The 25,126-nt window shown below is 35.5% G+C and overlaps 1 protein-coding gene across 10 annotated transcripts in view; it reads right to left on the bottom strand.

The window, feature by feature from the left end:
* The window catches only part of Eph (Eph receptor tyrosine kinase), a 470,301-nt gene that overhangs the window by 37,526 nt on the left and 407,649 nt on the right, over positions 1-25,126 (bottom strand). For 8 of the 10 annotated variants that reach the window (XM_081739982.1, XM_081739978.1, XM_081739984.1 and 5 more), the window contains exons 4-5: positions 8,201-8,867; positions 2,223-2,393 (exon numbers count right to left, since the gene is read on the bottom strand). In XM_081739982.1, coding sequence (XP_081596108.1) covers positions 2,223-2,393; positions 8,201-8,867 — 838 coding nt within the window. The remainder of the gene's footprint in view (positions 1-2,222; positions 2,394-8,200; positions 8,868-25,126) is intronic. The other 2 variants (XM_081739980.1, XM_081739985.1) reach the window with 1 other exon arrangement.

The raw sequence follows: 25,126 nt of genomic DNA, 5'->3' as shown, positions 1-25,126 counted from the left end.
AATCAAATTCAAGAGATGAAATTTCAAAATTTATCCAAGACAAGTTTAATAAATAATTTGAGAATAAAATAGGTGGAGTTTTAGATATACTGTTTCTTTCATGCCGAGAGAATTTAATTATTGGAAAAATGTTTCTGAAGAGTATAATTAAAAACATATACTTTTTTTTTCATTGTTGAGTGAATTTCATTATGGGGAAAATGTTTCTGAAGAGTAAAATTAAAAAGATATACTGTTTCATTGTTGAGTGAATTTAATTATTGGGAAAATGTTCCTGAAGAGTAAAATTAAAAAAAGATATACTGTTTCTTTCATTGTTGAGAGAATTTCATTATTGGGAACATTTTTCTGAAGAACAAAAATTAAAAGATAAACTGTTTCTTTCATTGTTGAGAACATGTTTCTGAAGAGTAAAATTAAAAAGATATATTGTTTCTTTCATTGTTGAGAGAATTTCATTATTGGGAACATTTTTCTGAAGAATAATATTAAAAGATAAACTGTTCCTTTCATTGTTGAGAACATGTTTCTGAAGAGTAAAATTAAAAAGATATACTATTTCTTTCAATGTTGAGAGAATTTTATTATTGGGAACATGCCTCTGAAGAGTAAAATTTTATATATATTTCATTGTTGAGAGAATTTCAGTAATGGGAACGTGTTTTTGAAGAGTGAAATTAAGACATACTGTTTCTTTCATTGTTGAGAGAATTTCATTATTGGGAACATGTTTCTAGAACAAAATAAAACTTCACGGATAATTCTGGGGGTTATTTCTTCAACTTGTTTTTGGACAACGTTTGAATATTCATCTTATGGATTTGATTGGAATTATGGAATTATTGATTGGATCTTATGGAATTATTTTGAATGTTGTTTGCTTCCTATAAAATATATTGGAAAGATATGTGACATATGCTGCCATCTATTGGTGGTAGTCGAATCTTTACCCTTACCTAAAGACAACCAAGATTTGACGAAGATTTGGGGAATTGTGTGCTCTATTATAGACAGATGAATAAATATCCCATAGAAAGATGTCCTCGACACAGTCCAGTACATTGTTAGTACACATGCGCATGCCAGTTACAATTAGTGTGGTCCAAATTGAGTTAATTATCTAACTGTCCACAAGAGTCGAAGTACAAGAGTAAAACTCTTAAAAAAAAAAAAAAAAAAAGAAAAAAGAAAAAAAAAAGAAAACTTCTAACAATCCAAATTTATCAGTGTCATACTACAATGGAACTTAGTTCATTCGAATACACGATACGATGTATCAATCTTTGCAATGCAACTTTAGATCAAAGAAATCTTGAAAATCATTAATGTTCATCGTAGGTAGACCATACAGTGTCGCGTTTACATATTTAGAAAGTGTCACAGTGTAATAGGTATCGGTATCATGCTCTTATCCTTTTCAGTACCCAACTGAAAATTTTTCTTTTTACAAAAATATTATTTCACACACACACACACACACAAAAAAAAAAGTTCTTAGAACAATTATTATATTCTAGTTCTTGTTTACTAGTCTTAGTAGCGTATGCACTTACGATTTTGCACAGCCAAAACAGTCATTCATAGAAACGCTTGAGTACACCTTTCTCATAAAACAGGTAAATTGGCAAATAGGAGGATGATTATTTCTCCGTCTCAGAACAGAAATATAAAATTTTCAAGACTAAATTAAAGATATGGATAAATACCTTCTTCAAAAACGGAAGTTTTTAGCGTATTGAAAACCGTCCGTGAAATAAGCACACGTTCACTAACCATCAATATAAATAAGATTTTAAACTTTTTAATTTTTTTTAATGTTTCTCAGCAATCTAATCCTACTGTTACGAAATTATATCGAAAAAGGAAGTTCGGATGATTTATTTAAAAAGTCTGTACAAGTCGTGTTACAGAAAAAAAAAATGCTTGCTCTAAGTAAAACTAGAGCAATGTCCTAATAACGAAATATGAACCGTTGATGCTTACATGTAGCTCGGAAGACACATTCCTAAGCTAAATATTTCTCGAAAGAAAGTTAAGGAACTACAAGTGTGAAGCTATGCTTACATGTAGCTCGGAAGACACATTCCTAAGCTAAATATTTCTCGAAAGAAAGTTAAGGAACTACAAGTGTGAAGCTATGGTAACAATCATAAGAAATGTATTTTTTTATTTTTTTAATATATTATCTTGAAACATTTTTAAGTTTTCAGTAAGGTACTCACGTGTGCATGGCATAGATTTGGGATCCTTTGGTGCTCTATAATATTCAGTATCACAGCGACATTCCGTGAAACCATAATCAGGTGCAGTGCTATGATCAGGGCACAGCTGACATCGCTCGTCGCCTGCAGCGTGCTTGTATTTTCCAGGTGGACATACTGTAAAAGAACCAGCTTTCAATTACCACAACTCTTAATACTGTTCATTATAATTACTGCGACAGAAATTTCAAAAGTATTACTAAATACAGCTATCTAATGTATATTTTCAATAACTTACAAATTTTGCTTTTAAGAGGCTTAACGATAAACATTTCAAAGTAAAAATCCTTGTTAATATACAGTTAGGGGAATTCACTAAACATATTTGCTTATTATTTAATTTAAATCTCAATCAGCAAACTCGGTTTTGATTTTCAAAAATAATGAAATTCTCACATAGCGTTTACTTAGAAAACGCAATACAATCATATTATGATTTAGGCCTATAAACAGTTTGATATACTTATGATTTACATTTTTGTATGCAGGAATCATAGAACATTCTACATTAAAATACATGTTTGCAATATGCATCAGTCTACAGACCATGTAAATCAAAGCTACGTTCGATATGAGTATCCAGTAAGTTTTACTCGTTAAAACGACAATCGTGTTATACAATTATCAACTATGGTTAGTGGATTAACCATTATCAGCTCAACAATGGACTACTTTATGCCAAACAATACCAAAGACTTATTATTGGAGATCAAATGTTGTCATTGCCACCCTTAATTCTCTTAGGTCATTTTAAATTCTACGTTTAAACACAAAATCAACCGTAGTTTTAATTTATTTTTGTACTGATAAAGTTATAGTATCCTGTCACATCCTAATGACAAAATTAGCACTAAAATTACTAATTTTCTTTAAAGATACGGCAAAGCCATACAATTTAAATTAAGAACATTAACATTAATACAAAAGATGGGGCGAACAAAAGGGTTTCAAATGTGTTCAAAGGGAAAGCATCATTCTTTCAAACGTCACTTGATTTAAATAGTAAAGCCACCAGGCAACGTGGTAACATCTGGTGACCTCGATCATACGCATGCATATAAATAAGAACATATTGTAACTCATCGTAATCCGATGGAAGAGATAAGGAGATATTTGATATGGTAACATTTGGATTATACATTACTTAAGCACCCTTGATAGCAAAACAAAAAGATAAGAGAAATACAGCACCTGTTAAGTCATAAAACGAAACTTTCACTGACGTTACTGTATATGCATTTGTATAAATTATATTATTAACGGATGAAAATTGTAGTCAAAAACTTCTTTTGGCACTGGGAAAGAACAAAGTCAAATTACATTCTCTATTATACATGCTGAAAATAATAATAATATTGATTATCAATTATTTTAAATATTTGTAAACAATCATATATTCAGCTGAGGTTTTCATCTAAGAATGTCGGAAAATTAATTGTTGTAGAAACGTTATATTCAAATTTATATTTGTTTCTGTAATTTTAAATTTTTAAATAATTATTTATTTTATTAGTATGTAAAAAAATAATAAATAAACTTATAGGAAAAAAAACAAAAAAAAATATAGGAAATATACAATTCAAAATTGATAATGAATGGTATACTAAGATGATTTCTTCGATAGTACTGAGACGATTCCCTTGATTCTGGATAGATACACCACTATAACGAACAATATTACTAAACTGAATAGTTTAAATCGAAGTATTGTCAATAAATTCGATTTACTTTTTTTTTTTTAAAGTTAAAACCAATATCATTTATATTCAACTGTTTGGTAAACTTCTGTCAATTGTCACTGCTCTACAACATAATAGAGCAATTTTAATTATAAAATCTGTCCAGAATTTGAATTGCATATTGTTGACAAGTTCCCGTTAGAATAGGCATAAATTACTAGCAATAATTGTAACTGTATTTTCTACAGAATAACGATCAGGCTTATTTACGTAATCTCAATACACAGTATATTTTCGTAGCAATTACGGAATTATATTTCTTTTCCATTGATAGAGGCATGTAACAAAGAGTGCGTTAATTGGTTTACAGCATACTTTGAAATTTAGTATCATACGAAACTCTGCAAGTTTACTATTGGAGACTCATTCAATTATTTAACTACAATATTTCGCCTAAACCTCTGGGCATCCCCAGATATTATATAAAGATATGTACATGTGATCAGTATGACATCTCCCAGATGAAACAGTATACTGGACAGATATGCCGGGTCTCTGGTTTATGATCAATGTGAACAGCACTATCAATGTGAACAGCGCTATGCTAATCAACCTGTCCAAAAGATTAACTACACATTTTCATTTTTGAGGTCGGTGCTCAGTTATCATGCCGCAGAGAATCGGTATAATAAAAAGCAGTAGTTTCATCCAGTTCTTGCACAGCAATTCATTCCAAGATTGAATTTTGTAAGCATATACAGTACATCGATACTGCATTAATTAAGTACCAGTAATCTACGAAGTTTTCTCTGCCACATAAGATCGGGGAGCTCGAAAACCGGAACAATTTTAAGAATATTGAGAGTGGTTGTAAGACTGGCTTTCTGGAATGTACTATGGAAAAACTAAATGAAAGTTTTTAAACTATGCGAACGAAAATTCATTAACTTTCAGGCACGCAATAGTTTAGCAAATGCTTTAATGGATGATTACTTTTTATAGTAAATTACTGTATATAAGACAAAACTAACTAGTTCTTTCTCTGCTATAGTTACTTTCTCTTTCCTCTAAATTTCAAGATCATGCTCATAACGCAACGAAAGTGCAAGAATCCAAACTAAACCAAACGACTTGGCGTAACGGCCCATTTTGTGGGCCTAAGCCTACTCCAGCGCCATCTGTTAGCGACTGGCTGAACTAGAACTACCTCCAGCCTGGCGACGCCCTGTCCCTAACAAGCGAATCAGGAGCTTTCTAGACATAGTAGCCGTCACGTCTTGTTTTCACATGACTCCCCAAGTTCGCCTCACGACGCTGAATGGATGCCAAAAATTGGGAACTACCGGCCGGGAATCGAACGCGGGACCACGCGGACGTGAGTCAACGCTCTAACCACTAGGCTACAGTGTTCCCAATGTGCAAGAATTATGACGTAAATTGAGCAAATAAATAAATTAACATTATCCACGCAGAAGTGAATTCGAAATCGAAATGAGGCGCTGAAAATTAGTTCAGGACAAATAATCACAAGGCCTACAACAAGTGATATAATTATCACTTAACTCAACATGAATACTGTTAGTTTAGTTGCGTAAAACTCTTGACTCCCCTATGATCTATTGCAAATTGCAGATGTGCAAGAAGGATTGAGTCCTTTTAACTTGAGAAATTCACGGGGAAAGCTTTGCCTTGACTTGGAAATAATCCGATTGCCCTCGCCTCGCCCTGCTCTCTTTTTCTCAGGGAACACGACGGTGACGATATTGATTAAACTGTCATCTCACGGAAACTTTAGACATTATTTAAGTTTGACCGTCATAAACCTGACACGAACTTAAACTGGCGGAAAACAAATTTCTAAACTTCAACTGCTTATTGTGTTAGAAATGGAAGAGGAACCAAAAAAGTGGCAGCGAGAGATAGTTAATGACATTATGAACACAATTTGATTTTCAAGCTCTCAACTTCACACGATCACTTTCAAAATGATAGAGCTTTCAGTTGATGGATATTGAACATCTGTTTTAGGCTAACAATATGAATGACTGCTCGTAAGTACCAATAAATGAATGTCCACTGTTCGAATTACAATCTGACTCCAATTTTAGAGGCTGAATTCTCAAACACTGACTTCTACAATTTTCAGCCAAGCACAACGTGGGCCGTAAACGTGCTTGATTCTAGTAGCACTAGCTGATTGACAAACAATATATATGTTATGATGTGGTTCGGGAATAATACGTTGTAAGAAGTGATTTTATAAAGAACTAGCAAAATACCTTCTTCACATGGGGAGAATTCGTTTTGGACATATAGGGCTGAATTTGGATTTAAACTGCATCGGAAGTGTCACTGTTCGTCTCAGCGACCCCGAAAGCTATGGATTCGATACTAATATCAGTCATTTTCAGTCAGTGTAAAACAATTACGAATCTAGAGCATTTAAAGAGCTATTTCCGAATTTAATACATTATCATCCAACATTACGGATCCAATATGTTCTTCAGTGCTTAAAATATATAATTTGTGCATTAAATATGAAGAACACTTTGAAAACTTGAATTAGGCAGCCCTAACTTCCTAACCTAACCTAATACTATGATGCAACTTGTAATAATTTCATAATTTATAAATAGGAGTGGAAGTTCATGACCTAACAAATATAGATATATCACCTATAAACTACCTTAAGAATTGTGAAAATGACTATTAAATTTGGAACGGTTAAGTTTAAAAGAATGTAACAAATATACCAAAAATAAGGTAGCTTCTTCAGTTGATATATGTAAAATTTGATTTTAAATGAAAATAATCTAAAAAAATATACATAAATTTAAACAATTTTAACGATTAAGACAAAAACAGCAAATTATTCAGGGTAAATGTACTAATTTCCCACATCTCAGCATTTCCATGTCCAGTGCATTACTGCAAAGAGAAGGAAATAATGTCTCTATAAAAATTCGGAATGTGAAAATCAGGGACACATTCTGATAGATAGGAGGGGACTTCTATGACACATTGCCTCCTAGCGCCAAGATACAGACTGTAGAGAGAGTAATAAATTTAAACGTTAAAAATAATTTTTAAAATATCACACACACACATACACACACAGAAATTAATTTTGGAAATATTTAATAAAAATGAAAACTCCAAGCTCTTCCACTCATTTTACATATTGTTGCTGTGCACCATCATTGTCACGACAACACAGAAACAGACTAATGTCTATAGTTTATATTCTTTCTTTTACTTATACATTGTCATCTTATGAGAAAATGTCTGCTTACTTTTGTGCAAAGTCTCGAATATATTGCCACAATCGGAAGAATGACAATGAATAATTATATTAATAATTTTTAAAAAATACCAAAACTTAGGAAAAATGACAAAAAGGACCTAAAAGCTGAAAATTGGCTCAATATGAAAAAATGTGCATTTTAAAATTATTATTTTCTGTTTCAGAACGAGTATGTGTATTTGATGGATACTGTGTTTGCAATACCAGAAAAAAAGATAAACATTTCGTTAACTTCCGCCCCCTATTTATAAATAATTCATTTCAAATGTATTTCTGTCAAGTGACTCCCCACAATGAAAAAACTTTTCATTAAAACAAAACTAAAGAAATGATATGGAAAAAGCTAGAAAAATTATATCTAGGTAATAAAAAAAACTTTCATGGTTTCGATAGCAGAAGTTCTTCCCATGTTGCATTTCATACCGCATACTTATCTTTAGATTCTACGATTCTGACTCTGGGCTCAAGATCTACAGTCATATTATTAGAACCTTATTTAAGCTCTCCATACTTATACTGAAGATAGAACAATTTATTCTCGATACGTTAGAAAATTTCATCAGAGCGTACCCGAGTGATTATCCATCTTTTAAGTCTGAACCCAATTTTGAAGTGATATTCGCACTATATATTAGATTGCTAAATCTGCGTCAAATGACCCAAAACAGACCCTTATATGTTGATTATACCTCCACTTTCGTCTCTAATACACATACACATTAATTAAATTTTCGTAAATTATTCCAACAATAAATTACGTACACAGAAGCAACTTTTATAAAGTATAACGTTTAGCTGAAGACTTCTCAACCTCGTTAGCAAAGTCAAACAAAATGGGGAGTCAACCGTACACCTGCTCCTATCCTAGTATAGTTTCGTCTGATACATAGCTTGATTTTAACTACAGCACTTACAAGAACTTCACACTACTTTCACAGAAGTACTGTGTAACTTACCGTTACAGGTCTGCTTATCCAAGTTGGCCTCATATCCGGCTTTACATTTGCAGCCACCGGTAGGAAGGTACCATTTACCATCACCTTTGCAGAGGTATGTTGGAGTTTCCTCCTCTTCGGCATTAGCCACGCAGGTTCCAGTGGCACGCTCAATGGATGTTACTTCTCGGCCTGTTGGGGTGGTTGGGAAATGGGCAAAATTGACTGTTACTTCGGGACAGGTAATGTAATACACTTTGATAGCAAGCAACGAGATACAAGCTCCTTGATCGCGGAACGCAAAATACACACCTTTTTTCGTTACAGGAATAGATTTCACTTCAGTATTAATTATCACTTCACTATTTGTATTAAACCTCCCTTCACCAGCAGCTATTCGACCAATTGGCTTATAACTTTCCGGTTCCCAAGGGGGTGGCTCTCGGGTAGCAGCGTCAAACTCATAGTAAAGAAGACTAAACGTCTCTTTACACGATAACGCATTCCCGGGAAACAGGGAGCAGTCTCGGATAGTGAACTTCATCTCGATGTAAATTCTATTGGCTTTGCCCCGCTCAATGAATGGCGTCCACAACCAGTTGTTCACATTGTTGTAAGCCACATCACAGACGACGTATGATCTCCAGTTGATTCCTTTCTCGAAGTTGGTAAAACTCTCTTCTACCCACTGCAAAGACAAACAGAAAATAAATTAGAAAATTGTCGCACATGCCACTTGTAAACATGATAAACTAATACTACACAAATTTCTTTATTTACCATTGCAATTTTCTAGATTAGTTATGGCAAAGTTATAATGAATTGAGGACCAATGACAATCACGACAAAATAACAATTATACTTGGGAGACAGACAAATTAAACATAAATACGGAATATGATGAAAAATGGACAGAATCAAGTATTTTAAGAACATTATTATTACTCAAGTATTAAAACAAAAATCATACATTTGCAGTCCTGCTAAAACATCTTTGGGCCGCCATTTTGCCATTACTGTTCTAGATTAATCTCTGCAAGAATTACATATTTATAACAAAGGAAGGAACAAAAAAAGAAGAAGAAAAGAAAACATACCAGAAGTTAAATAATGCTTTAATTGGGAGCAATACGGTAATTGGGGGCAATATAGAAATTTGTATAGGAATTTATGTTTTGTATCGCATTTTCGACAACGAAAGAAAACATTATTATTATATTACGTAAACATAAAACCATAATCACTTTTTGTGTAGCACGAAAGAAAATGAAATGAAATTTTTAAGTTTTACGTCCCACGGTTATGCCGGGTAGGCTAAAGGAGACGATGATGATAAGCAATGAATAAAATAATGGAATGAAGAAAGTGAGAGGAAACGGAAGAGCCCAGAGAAAACCCACGAGCACGGTGTTTGTCCACCACAAAGTCCGCACGGCGCGAGCTGGGATCGAACTAGGGACCCCAAGTACCGGAGGGGAACGCTCTACCACTGAGCTGACGCAAAGTAAAAATGTGGGGTTTTCGAGGAGGTTCATTACTGACTAACTGAAGGCTGAACCAAAGGAAAGCCTTTCTGTCATGAAATTTCTTGTGGTAATGACTGACTTATTTTCTGTTGCGAATGTAACCACTTCGATATATCAACCACTTCATAGATGCATGGCATTTTGTGATTCAAATTTTCGTTTGCATCGCATCTCTAGGATTTTGTATAGCAAACTGCAATGGGATACCATAAAACGATATATATTGGGAGAGAGAATTTTTACGTTAAGTTTATATTACTGGCTTTTCTGCCAGTTTATAGTATTACAGAATACCGGCCCACCAGGCCGGTAGCCAGCTCAAAAATGTAGAGGGAGGGGCGATCCAATCATTAGTTCATTTGCAAGCCTATTGTGAAAAGTTTAGAAGAGCCGTGCAAAATTTTAGAGGGGTCCGGCCCCCTAGCCCCCCGTGGATACGGGCCTGCAGCGCACTACAATCTAAGAAGCAAGTATTAAGCAGTTCCATAGAAATTTTCCAGCCACCAAAATAACCTTAATATTAGAAACACACAAAGAAAGTTCATAATTTTCTTGGTAAAATGCTGCTTGCGTTCACGGCTTTTTTTTTTTTTTTTTTTTAAACATACTGACTTTTCAAGCTGCTTGCTACCTACTCATCGAAATCTGGAAAACTGGTTTGAAATCAACTTCAAAAGTCCCCGAAATGCTCCGATGGAAGTGATGTTTTTCTTTTTGTTTAATACGTTAATTAACATTCAGAACAATCTTGCTATAAATGCATTACAAAATTTTGTTTTTTAGTCTTTTTTTAAAAAAATCTAGTTTGATTGGAATTTGTTACATAGTACAGCTTCTGGTTTCGAATTCTGTTTTCATAAAGCATACTAAAATACTCGGCAAAAATACATTATAAATAAATAAATAAAACATATTCAAGTAACTATAATTAATAAATAAATTATTGAATTTTGTTTACTTAAAATTAACTACGAGTAGTTTTCCTCCATTAAAGTTATCAGAAATACTCATTAAGTGAAACGAGATACACTATTACGTTACATGATACCCAAAAGCTTATATTGGTTTTCATGTCTATTCTTGTGCTAATGAATTACCATAACAAGCATTTAAATGAATTGTGAATACGTTGTCTTTATCATAAGACAACGTATTTAATGATGAACGAATATGTTTAACAATGAAGTATAGGCTACTCTGGAAGCCTATTTTTAGCCGATTTACAGTACAAGTAATTATAGTATTGTTAGTGTGAAGTTTAGTACTCTATCCCTTCTAATAGTTCTACCCTTTTTGTTTGGTTAGTTGATTAGAGTTTAGCGTCCCTCCCAGCACAGAGGCCATCACCAGACATAGACCTACAGCTTAACGCGGAGATTGAATTCATGAGCTCTTACTGGGAATCGAACTAGGTTCTCTTGCGCCAAAGACACGTACGCTAACTATACTTAGGTATCCATGAGGAAGCTCTTTTTTCTTATAATTATCAGTTTGATGTCCCTTTCAGCAGCAAGGCTATATGACACATGAACGTGGGATCCGAACTACATGAGCTCCCGCCGGGAATCGAACCCAGGTGTTCCACGTCAAAGACGCGTTCCACCTCAGTATAGTTTCCATTCCAGGGCCAGAATCTCTTTACATCCCACGCCCGGGTGTTTTTTTTTTTTCCTCGGGCAAATCGCTCTTGGTTCCAGAACCGAAATCCAGAAGAACCCGTTTACGTCTTTCAGTTCCGTGACAGCCCTGGAGTTAAGAATGTTTCTCCTTGCCCCGTAAAATATCGATCACGTAGTATGCGTCAAGATTTGATATCCTTCGGTAAATTGGCAGAGTTGAGTTGAGTTTAACGTCCCTTTCAGCAGCGAGGCTATATGAGACGGGACCTACTGATTAATGTGCAATCCGAAACACATGAGCTCCCGCCGGAAATCGAACCTGGGTCTCCCACGCCAAATGCGCGTACACTAACCGCTTAGCCGCGAAGGAGCTCAGGTAAACTGACCGACTAGATCTACATGATCAAATCACACATGATGTACATTACTCTAATAGCAAACATAAAATTCGTGTTCGTTTAGAAAATCACTCAGAACATCCTTAATAAGCTCATTTACATATTTTCCCGCCAAAATGTTTTTTTTAATTCATTGCTAAGGGAAAAAATATGTAATCTCCTGTCAAGAGAAAAGAAACTAACAAACGAACAAAAACAAACAAACAAGAAAAAGGCAGAATTAACTAACATCTTGTATGTGACCTCTGCCGTCAAGTTAGCGAAAATATCAAACAAAATTGTTCTTCCTTCAGCATGAAATCACGAGACTAAAACTCTCCAAATAAGAGATAATCACAACTCTTGCTCAAAGCTCTTCTGTCATATTAACAGCACCTAAATATGACAACAACTTACGAGAACTTTCCATCAGCCAAGCAACCTCCAAGTCGCTCGATATTAAGACTCACTTCTCAGACAAGTTGCTAATCCCTGAAAGCTGCAAAAAGACGGATATTGCCATCCTTTCTTTCTTCCTCTTTCCCCTACCCACTCTTACAAAAGGATGCTGCAACATCTCAGAGAAAGTTTCGGAAAGTCGTCGAAACATAAAGAAGATTACTGCATACAAGTCAAAACTACAAATATTTTACAACTGAATATTTTGCTTCATAAAATGCGAATGTTGCTTGAAGACAAATAAATAAATAAATAAATAATATTGAAAGTGAAATCTATATATTCCCTGGCTTTTTCCATTAGGTTAGTCTAAGGTATCTTCTCCTAAAAGTCACCTAAGAAATAAAAACGGAATATTTATTTATATTTAATCGTTTTGTTGTTAAGTACGAGCAGTGCCGTGCCGTAGAAAATCAGCGCCCGAGGCGAGAGCATACGACGGCGCCCCCGTACATATGAGTGAGGTCGACAGACCAGCCGCGAAAGAAAATTTTCAAAAATAAACTCTCCTTTTCCTGGATTTTGAGCACTTTTTAGTACTTTTTCCTTCCATTTTATGTATATCTTTTCTTTTTTCCTCCTAAATTTTGCGCTCCCTTACTTCGGCGCCCGGAGCCGTCGTCCCGCTCGACTCCCCCCCCCTGCAAAGCACTCAGTACGAGAATTCCCTTAGCAGAAGAGTTGAAAAGTTCGATACCTTATCCTAGAGGCGCAGATGCAAGAGATTCTGGTGCAATCAAATGTCATGTGAGTGTGTGGGGGACACCATGTTTGTGGGTTCTCCTCCGTTTCCTCCCATATCCTAGTTCCACTAATTCTTGCAGAATCATCCGCTTTCATTTATCAAATGTCTCCTTTAGTCTATATGACATAAGCGTGAGACGCAAAACAAGAATTTATTATGTCATCATTGGCATATCATTTGCTATAAAGTAAGAAACTTCTATCTAGCCTTGACATAAAAAAGTTACTACTTCGAATGTAAAAAATAATGGTCAAGCAGAATAAAAGCGGAGGAAAAGGGAGAACTCGAAGAAAAGAAGCTTCACGGATACGTCTCTCTGCTCTGCATTCAAAATTTACCATACGCATCAGGTGAGCACCTTATCCACACCCATAGCTAGGAGTTGATAGGGGAAGCTGAGTCCCCTATGACATCTCTTGTTTACAGAAATTCAAGTATTTTGTCGGGAATTTTCAGAAGTTGTTAATATTAACCCGAGGCCCTGCGTATTGCATGCAATACAATTTTTAAATGCCTTTCTTTATTAAGAATATCGTTGGAAAGGTCAGATTCCGTGGTATTGTGTTCAGTACGTATTTAATAATAAAATTAGTATTATGTATGAAATCAGCTGAATTCTTAGCCGTCTCCCATATATATATATATCGCTCCTCCCCCTGCCTTACTTTTCAGGCTACGAACTTGATCCTACTTCAATTACAATGGTTCCTTATTATGTGGAAGAGCACGATTTTGTTACAATTTTGATTACTAATTTCCAACTCAGTCATTATGGAGATGAGGATTTAAGAAACAAAATCTAAATTAATGAAACAATCCTTCAATTGGCAATTCCAAAATTTATCTTTGCTGAGTCCATCAAAGCTTTGATCATCAATGATGACGTCATGTATAGGTCAACGAGCAGGGGTTATCCTGGGCGCGGGAAACACACCACCAGGTTCATCAATGTTGCACACGACTCGGAACCACTGTAGTTCTTCGAGCGATCGATAGCGGCGCTGTCAGTCGTCACCGCCTGCAGTGCTTTTCGCATTGGCTCTTCACGGGTTCTACCTCGACAACTCTCAAAACATAACCTTCTCATTAAACAATTACTAAAATTGATCGTCAAAAGAATCCCTTCCCCATATCATTTGCTCTCTCTCTCTCTTTTTTTTTTCATAAAGGTGAAGTGCTAGTAAGCATCAGCATGCTGGTTGGCATGGCAGGTGGAGACCGTCATGTCAAGAACGATAGGGCTTGTCAAGGGCTACCACAGTTTAACAAGACAATTACGTATCTACATGGCGGGAGAGATTTACTACCACAAAATCAGAGTGATTACCACTTACATGCCACCTGGTTCGTATACACATACAATTTAGATGAACGAGACGTTAACTCCGTCCTTTGTGTTCCCTAACCGAAGTTCTAGGAATTATTCACGCGAAATTGACTCAGACAGAAGTAGAAGTGTTTTCTACACGTACTGGGCTTATTGTACGTAGTTAAGAAACCAATTTCAATTGTTTGCTCAATAAATTCTATTTCCAATCCTAAAATGACACTAACAGGAAGTAGTTTCAACTTAATGAGAAACTAAATTCAAAGATTATATGAGCAGATTGTAAAGATTGAGAGGTGAAGTTTTAATTCCTAGTAATCAAATCTCTTGTACTATATTCTTTTTAATAACTTTCTAGGCAGCCAGACATTAGTAGTTTCCAACAAATCATATCGTTTCCATTTTACAGGTATTAGGAACAAATTGTCGTAGAAATCAAAATATTATGAATATTTTTATTTTATCGGTGTGATTATTGTGATTCGATTACTTCAAAGAGGGCTTTCAGAAAATTATATATTTTGTTCGTAAATAAAGAAACAAAAATGACATAAAACCTTATACAAGTAAATGAAGCACGGTACCAGCAGCAGCGGATCTAGCCTGGGGTCGGGGGGCCTAGGACCCTCAGTTTTCTTGAATGACAAAAATAAATGAAGCTATTATATTTCAGAAAGTTTGCTATAAACTCATAATATCATAATCTGGGTCTTAGCTGCCTATTCCCCAGTTTTTACTTTCTACATCCGCCACTGGGTACCACAAGCTACAACAGGTGCTAGATGTAACTTAAACAAGAAGAAATTATAAATGTGTAGCTCACTGCTATGCGAACGAAGTTTCTAAAACACTTGGTTGATCTCCATTACTCCCATCACCCGTATTGATAAAATATTCATTGGCACTACATAATGGTGGGGAGGATTTTTTTAACTGGGTGTGGTCAGCTCCCACCGCCACTTCCGATTTCTAGACCGAAATCTAATTTAAATGATTTCGATAAAGGATCAGGTAACACATTTGAAGCCCTCCCCGCTGGTCTTGTGACTAGTGTGTGCCCCTTTTGGTACATGGGGTCGTCGCGTATCCGATTCGCAATGGGATTGGGAGACCCTTGATTTTTTTTTTAAATGAACGCATTACAGTGGTTCGGATTCCATCTTAAAATATAGGACTACATCTTATATAGCCTCGCTGTTGAAAAGGGAAGCTAACCTTCAATAAAGAAATGAACACATTTGAACCATCACAGGATAGCATATGTTTTCCCTTTTAATTTTCATGTCATGTTTAGCAGGTTCTACATGCTAAATTGCTATGGCCCCTTATTGTTAATTTAAACTACTATCAAAGTTTCCCCAAGTCTTCGGCTCGTCTACAAATTGCCTGCACAGAATTGGCGAGACTGACAAGACTGATCATCGTTTTAATAATAAGAATAATTTATAAAACACTACACAGAAACGAAATAAAACTATTCCGTAAAATTTCAAATTTGTTTCATAAACCCTCATCCAATGTAAAATTTAGGTAGTATCTTCTATCACCATATTGACTAGACAAGTGTTCCTTTGCAGAAGTGGCTCTGCCCACGAAATATCTCAACAAATTCGATATAAAAGCCTGCACCGTTTGTACTGCCTGGGTTCACTCTCAAAGGCAATCTTCACTACAGCCCTCGTCGAACCCGACGAAGGACTTTACAATCTTCTTCAGACGAAGACAAGAGGACGGTTTCAGTCCCCTTCTTCAATCTTTGATCCGTAATCTAGCTATTTTCCGCCCCGCCAAATCCAACTACCGTACGCTTTTCTTCCTCTTTGAAGGGCCTCATCGGCTGACACGAAATAAAAAAAAAAAAAAAGAGGGCGAATGGGGAAAGACGAAATAAAATCTGGACAAATTCTCGCATTTAGATAACGTCAAAGAAACGGAAGGAAAAGTAATAGCATCGCATCGCATACAGAGTAACGGTATTTCTATCTCCTCCACTTTTTCCCTCTGCCCTCAAACGATCATCAAACACTCGTGCGCTCTCAATAAACAGGGAAGTTAGCGTGATAGGAAAATAGTACACAATCGAACTTTTAAACGAAGCGAAGCCCAGTTTGTAAACTTTCCTATCAAGAGAAGTACTAGTCACAGATAAGCATTCAATAATCTTCTATTTGCTAATGTTGCAAGGATACGCTACTGGATAACAGATTAACGGTGTCGAGTATCTTCGCCATCTTTGTTTTCTTTTCTTTTTTGAGGAAGGCACTGACACACATGAGAAATTATTTTTTCTGTTTTCCTTGGAATGAGCTGGAATGTTAATTGTGTCCTTTTACTGACTTTTTTTTTTTTTTTAAAAAACTTATTTAAATGTCCCGTACTTCGTGAAACTTACATTTTGTTGTCCAGGTGTTCGGGAAGTCCTTATACACCAGTGTGAGATTGATTAAATCCTTTCGAAAACAAAGAACTACACGATGGATCTCTCTTGAATTTCGCATCCCATGTAGGTTAAAGGAGACGATGAGAAATTAATGGTGAAAGGACAATATCTGTGCGATTCAATCTCAAGTTCTTGCGAGTGTTACGACTTGGGGAGTGCTATACTGAATTTGGATATCGATAATAATCTTGATCGATATCAAATACCGAAATATTGAAACACCGAAAAACATATTGATGGCGTAAATGAACAATTATTTAATGGGGCTCCCGGAGTCGTATCTCTTATTGTCATCAATGTGGATTCTCAGTATTTTCGTAGTACTATTTTTTTTTTTTTACCCTCAGTGCATTAAAATCCCCCTCCCCTCACCCAAGACAAATCTTCTGAAACCATCACAATGTATGGTTGTTGGCCGTAGAATCATGGAAACATGATATTTAATGTCCTGCACTCTGAGTTGTTACGTAAGTTGGACATATTTGTGAAACTAATCATGGTCGCTTCAAGTTTGACTGGGACAAATAATATTTTACAAATGCTTTAAATTCTTGCTCTGATTCTGTTCCACTAATAAATAGGCTACAGTCAAACAATCCAGCAGCAATGTTTTGATTATTATTATTAATTCCAATTTTCTTCTAAATTGATTTGAATTTGCATTCCTCGGCAATTTATCTATTACAATGCTTTTTCTCTCTTCCTTTAAGATAGACAATTGAACAACGGTTCCTGTCAGTTGAAGACTTTGCTACTATCCAATCACGTATTGGAAGGCATCCAGAAACTTACCGCTATTTTATATTATATTCATTGCTATACAATGATGCTTCATCCTTTCCCCTCGCTTGAGATCTCCCGCTCCCTTGGAACCAATTTGAAGAGAATTTCCCAGCGACTCAGACTTCCATCCGCCCGCAATTACAGCCGAAGAGATCTGAGATGGAAAGTCTAATCGAAATGACGCTAAGCGGCGTTTTAACAACAACACTGCTCCGGGCTCTCTTCATCTCCTTGGCATTTTCCTTCAGAAGCAAGGTTGCCAGTTCATGGCTATTTACATGACGAAAAGAAAGTTTTGAGGTTAAAATTATAACTATTTTGATGTTTAAAGGTAGATATCTATTTCGAAGAAATAGTAAAGAAGGATTGACAGCGATATTTTAGTAAAAGGGTGAAATGGGTCTGCCTTACCAGTGGTTTTCCTTGCATAATTTGATAAGCAAATTAACTTTATGTTGCAAAAATTTAAGGTATAAGGCTGTATGAAGGATGATATGAAAATAAATTAAAGCAAAGATATGAAAGGGGTTCTTTCTAAAGTAAGAGAAAGTTATTGTTTGGGTCATTTAAAAATAAATGTATTCTAAGGATTGTTTTGTTTGTGCGTGTTAGAAATAAAATACATTATGAAAAAACTACGAAAAGTGGCTTGTAACGTCCGAAATGTGGGTGTACAGAAGAATAGAATTTGAGTTTGTGAAAACTGACTTGATTAAAGAAAAATGAAGGTGTCTGTATTATCAAGAATGAAGGAGAAAAGGACATTAATGCAAAAGAAAGGAAACTGATGAGGACATTATGTGAGATTCTATGGTAGAAGCTAATTCCTACATCCGATCCTTTTTATATTAAAACTTTTCATATCTGTGGTAACTGAACTGTTTGTTTCTTGTTTCTTGAGGTACAGAGTCCTTTTGCAACACCAAAGCTATGTAAGATGTGGACCTACAATTTAACATGAAATCCGAACCACCGTAATGAATTCTGTGCTCTCCCACCAAGAACTGACTCCGGAACCATGTGAACCAAAGGACAACGAGTGCGCTAGCTACTAGACAACCAGGCACGGCCTGAGTGCTAGCAACGCAGAATTGTAAACACTGACGTCTAAATACGACCATAATGGAAGGGCGTAAAGCTTGCACATTTACGTAATTGTCACGACTAACTTGCAGGAGTTAGTACATATCATGACAATGCATTACCACAATCGATATGTGCGAAAAATTCTACGAAAAACTGAGTAACCAAGACTATACACAACTTGCTTTTAACAGTACAGACAGCAAATACGCCAGTTTTTTTTTTTATTATTATTATTTATTTAATGGAGAAAAGAGTAAATTTATCCTGTGCTCTAAAGATTTTGATAATTATTTCTATATGCATGACTTAATATTTACATATAGAAGCAAAATATATCCTAGGAAAGTAAAAACACATATGTTACTTCAGGGGAAAAAATTGAGAAATCAAATATTCTTCTATGGCAAATAGAAAGCAGTAAAAATCTAAACATCAAGAACTTCTGACCTTCGATGGTGAGTACATGTTGGCCCTAATCGTCAATAATAGTGATAATAGAAAATAACAAGGTAAATGACTTGAAAGTTATGCAGCTTGAATATTTGCTTCTTCGATATTTCATAATATGCAACGTTTCAGATATCGGTTGTTCCAAGGTGAAGAAACGGTCTATTTCGAATTTCCTTTGATACAAAAGTACAAGAGACACATTTACAAAGTAATTTCACAACAGTTATTTGTGTTTTTCAAGACGATTTGAAAGCAAAAGAGAAATTTATTTTATTCACACTCCTTCAATATTCAACGTTACCAGAACAACACCTCTAGAAAGTGTATTATTGTAAACTAACTTACATAAAGGAATATACGTATATTTCATTGAAATTATTGAAGGCAATATATACAATAATTCTTTAAACAAATCTGCATTACTATTAACGTTACTGGTCAATTTCTTGGAATGTAAGCGTGATCCCAGTTGCCACCTGAGATTCCAATTTATTTTACGTACATGATGAATACATGCACATACCATCACTTTTTGCAAGTGTTTACTTACAGCTACCACGATCATACTAAGAATGCCTGTCTCGTCTAAATCTTCTGCTCAAAGGCAACTTATAGATCATTTACTTTGTAATCTTTACTGACGCGCGACATACTTTGAATAAGTGCCCACGACATAGTAAACAGGTTAAGTTAGAATTGATCACTGTCGCAGCCGTTGGAAGTGCTGAGTGATACAACAGGGTACAAAGTTTCTGCTCTAGACATATTTACCAAAATCCAAATGACAACCGAACTCTGACCAAGCTACTAGATTCATACCGGAAAATTTCGTGCCCTGAATATAGTTTACCTCAAAATTTGATTTTAACTTATTATTTTCAGGGATAGGTTAAGCATTAGGATTATAAAGATATACGTATATACGAGCTGAGGTTTCATTATTCCGATATTTACATGCATAATCAATTATACTTTTGATATAAGGAACTCTGATTTGTTATAATTGCATATCTAACACGAATCTAAGGGTATTAGGATAATGTAAAGGAGTTTGGTTTTATTAAAAAAAATACGCTGTCCACGTGTCTGTGCAGGATGTACAGGATCGAAAATTAGGAATAGAGTTTATTAATGGACCTGGTCCGGTTGATAACAACATACGAGCAGTCAAGGTTCTCCATGTATTCCTAGTGGGAAAGGGTTTGTAAACACGCCTGCTACATATGCAACCCATTTTACTTTAGTGCTTTGATGGGTTGTATAGCTCTGTAGAATACGATTAATTCAATATGTTTTCATTCTGAACGCTTTTGTTGTAAAATGGGAAAATATTTGGTGCCACAAGTTTACGTATCAAACCCCCTTAATACATAATTTCGATATAAGAAACCATATTTATACCCTGAAAACTGGTTGAAATTATTGGATACCAGAAAAAAAAAAAGAAGTCCAATAGCTTACAACACTGGAATAATCCTGCGGTTCCTCTGACTGAATGCTTGAGACGACACAAGGGGAGAATTATCTTATCGATCCACAAGTTTCCCCCGCATCAGATCACTACCAGAAGGAGCTAAACTACCATTTCCTCCCCTTTGAAATTTGGAATCTCGTGTCACGTGACTCTTTCCATTTCAGAAACTAACACCTTTTTTGGCCTAATGAACACAGAACACATCTCGGGACGGTATAAATGGGGAGAAAAATGGAAACATATTCACACCGGGGATTTCCGCGTTTTGCATTCTCAAGGTAACAGAAAGATATTTCTTAACATCACTGAGAGTTATTTTGAATCCTCACAGGTGAAAAAGGTATACCTTGCTTACCTATTTACAGCCCAACATTTGACCAAGGAATTTTTGTATATATCTAGTTACTCTTGAATGAATACCAATGACTTAGAAAAAAATTAGAATATCATCAGTTAATACATGATCAACATTCAAGCGTATCAGAGATAATAAACAAACATACACCAGAGAGAGTTCAGCGTCTTTTCAGCCCCGAGGGTTTATAAGATGTGGACCTATAGTTTAATAACATTTGGAAAATGTTCTATTGTATGAATAAAAACAATAAATAAGTAAATCACACAAAGTTTCTTTACCTTTCTTTTTTTTTTTCCCTGAATGTGGAAGTATAGTGAGAAGTTATGAAATAAAATTTGTAATATAATGTCCCATGGCTATGCTCTTCAGGCTAAAGGAAACGAGGAACTTTAGGAGGAAGAAACGGAAGAACTTCGAAAAATCTACAGACGTGATATTAGCCACCGTAAAACTCATAGGACATCCGATCCAACTACAGACCATCGCAATAGAGATAAGCAATCTATCACTGAGCCTTTTATAGTCACGAAATAAATTATTTACTTATTATGCTAGGTGTACCGGTTAATAACGCGATTTTTTTTCATAACTGAAGTCGGAGCAGAGTGCTTTAAATGCGATGTAACATATCTGCTATTTTGTAGTAGTGACAAGACTCAAAACCTCGTAAGTCAAATGGTCCGAAGGTGAAATCATACAGATATCTTTTCACTAAAACATATCGATGTTCGTGCACAGCAAAGGGTATATGCGTGAAAATGTTGATTCATTATCTTTTAAGCGGTGCTGAAAATTACAGTATACATCAAGAAGCTTAGTATGAACATGTTCCATCTCAAAGTATGTGCCAAAACTTGTTTAACCGCGGTCAAGTCTACCGAAAAGGTTTGAAGACCAACACTTACAAGCATTATTGGATAAAGATGCATGTCAAACTCAAAAACAACTTGCACAAAGACTAAACGTTGAGCAACAAACAATTTCTGATCATTTACAAGTAATGGGAAAGGTTTTAGAAAAAAAAAACAAAGTGGCTGGCACATCAAGTGACCGAAACAGAATGGAAAACCGAAAAGCAACCTGTAAACCCTTGCTTGAAAGGCATGACAGAAAGTTCTTTCTGCAATGAAAAGTGACTAATGATGAAAATGGGTTTATTTTGAGACTCCCAGATGCGTAAAGTCATGCATGGGTTGATTCAGGTCAACCATCAACGTCGACTGCAAAGCCCAAGTCGCTTCGGAAAAAAGACAAAACTGTGTATGCAAAATGAGGAAAGTGTTGTGATTTATACGTTTCTAAAATCAGGTACTATCGTAATGGTGATCGCTACCAACAACAATTTGAACCACGCTTTGATAGCAAAACGACCACAATGGGCCATCAGACACGAGAAAGTAATTTTGCTTCATGATAATGCAACATCTCATACTGAAAAACAAGTTAAAGGCATGTTAAAGAACCTTGTTTGTGATGTATTAACCTATACATCCTATTCACCAGACCTTGCACCTTTAGATTACCACTTTTCCGATTGATGGCACACGCACTCCCTAAGTATAATTTCAAAACATACGAAGAAATGGAAAAGTGGATCTCAGAATGGTCTGCCTCCAAACACGCAAAGTTCTATTGGGACGGTATCTATAAATTACTATAATTTTCGTGTTTTCTTTAGTTACAAAATCAGCAGTATTAACCGGTACACTTAGTGTAAGGTAATTTCAATATTTTAAACAATATTTATTATACATACAACCATCTCCACCCCCACACAAAGATAATAAATGTTGTAAATAAAAAGTTGGAAATGTTGCCTACCTACATGGTAAGAGAATCTTCGCTTTACATGTAGCAAAAAATGCACTTAGTCCAAAGTTTGGTTCGGGATGAGAGCACGCCTTTTGACATTAATTTAACATTGGGAAGCAATTGGCGAACTACCACAATTACAACCTAGCAAACTCCGGTCCATGAAATCATGATCGTACCAATGAAGCCACAATCTACATATCATTTGATCGAAACAGGGTTTCCCACGAGACGAGACAGCCTCAACTCTCGTAGGAAAACCTAAGTCACAAGCACTGACTTAAAAGCTTAATATAACTGCTCTTTCCAATAAGACTGAAGAACCTCCCCAGTTACTATGCTATGTGACTGCGTTTATGGCAACTGAAGGTGGCACTACGAGTTTCCACTTTGCACGTCTTTCTAGGCATTCTTCAACCCACATCCCTCTTAATACATGGCAACGTGGTGTTACAGCCGTCGTTTCATTAGCGTAGCGCAGAAATCATCGATTGTGTCGTACATTTTAATAATGGTTACGACTACATAAAAAATACCACTTTATAACTTTAAAAACTACAATATTCTATGCAATAACAACTATGTAATAAATTCCCAGTCTGAATTCAACTATATTTTCTAATGTGAGTGTGTGTGTGTTTTAATATATAAAATTCCACACAATTTTCTTAAATTCCATAATAAGGAACATAAGGAATACTACAAAAGCATAAATCAAGTTATTTCTCCACTCTATTTTAGCAAATTCTCTTGTGACTCACTCTCCCTTTTATCTTTATATGGTCCCTTACTTTTTATCATCACAAAAGGGTCCATTTCCGTTCGAAAAGAAATATGACAGCCTCTTGTGATTGTTCTTGCAGAAAGCACCTGTGGACCTTCTACTTTTCGTTCAGTGCCTGTTAACTTCTTTACGACTTCGTTATATTCTGCCATGGCATCGTGCTACTCTACTTTAATTAAGTCCCTAATGGCTTTCAGAGAGATGCTTCTTTCCGTACCGTAGTATATGTATTCCGCTATTTTAACTTTCTTCTGCTCTGTCAAGGTCTCTTTTTTTTCCCTCCACACTGTCCTCTATTTTTTTTATATAGGCAGTTTCGTGAAAACTCCCTGATGACAAAGGAATCTTTTTCTCTTCTTACTTGTCATTTAACTTTTTTTTAACCCTTTAATGACGAGACCATCAGCTCACGTCTCACTTTCAATGTTATTATAGATTCTTTTTTTGTAATTTGTCTCATAAGAGAAAATGCACATGCAAAATAAATTTATGATTAAATAACTATGCTTGGGAATGAGAATTGAAGCTGAATATTCCCAAAATATTGCAACCCCTCTATATGGGCAAAATGGGCCAAGACGACGACTTTTAAGTTATACATGTTAAGAACGGTTTCGGAAACGTGACGACTGAAGAATTGTTTCCACTTATTCTGTACTAGCTGAAATACCTAATTCTTCGCATGAGTCAGATAAAATATCTACGTAAACAAACTGAACAACCAACGAAAGGAAAAAAAAATATCGGTCACTTTCTACTACTTTTACATATCCCGGTAAACGCCCCCTGAGACCACCTGGTTCGAATTTTAAAAGAAAAACCCCTCTGCCCCAGCCGATGGGGGCTGTATTTGGAAGTCAGCGCTTGTTGGAGTATCACCATTCATCTCAGCGACAGCGAAAACTATGTATTTGACACTAATATCGGTCACATGTCCCGGTAAACGCCCCCTGACACCCCCTGGTCCCAATTAAAAAAAACGCTTCATCTTGGTCTGGGGCCTGGACCAAGGTAGCCGTGACCAAAATTTGGTAACTCTCGGTCCACTCGTCTAGTCCCCAGGCCGCACACAGACATACAGACAGATACACAAACAAACATTTTATTTTTATTTATATTAGATGACCATTTAAGGCAAATAAATGGAATAAATTTTTGAATAAGTTCGTAGTCACGCGTAAGGATTCTCGATGAAAAAAAAAAAAAAAAAAAAAACTACGAACCATTGGTCTTCTCTCAAATCCTCGATGATTTATGTCTCAAGTTCACTTGCTTAATTCTAATTTTTCGTTTCTTTCTTTTCTTACGATTTACTTATAATTTGTCGTCACATTACTGGAAAGATTGTGAAAATTTAAACCTGGAAAATAAAACTTCAGGCAAGTTGAAAATTCGAAAAAAAAAATCTATTATAACGGTTTAACTGCAACTTCAAAGGCGGATCTAGAAGGTAAATATTAGGAGGGGGGGCAACCACAACTCAGACTATGCTAAGTATATTAAGAGTTTACTATAAACTTTCAAAAGTATATAAATAATAGCTTCAATTATTTTTGTCACTCAAAAAACTAGGGGGCCTAGGCCCTCATGCTAGATTCGCTACTGTACAACTTATGTACTGTATGTCGTTTCAGAATTAGGAACGATTAGGAATTAGATTTCTACACTTTCGGCATTTATGGCCATGTTAGGCCGTCACGTATGATC

The sequence above is a fragment of the Thermobia domestica genome, chromosome 15 (assembly GCF_964235325.1).
Source record: "Thermobia domestica chromosome 15, izTheDome1.hap1.1, whole genome shotgun sequence".
NCBI classification, from domain to species: Eukaryota; Metazoa; Arthropoda; class Insecta; order Zygentoma; family Lepismatidae; genus Thermobia; species Thermobia domestica.
The sequence above is the reverse complement of the archived record's forward strand: the minus strand, read 5'-3'. Positions and strand labels throughout refer to the sequence as shown.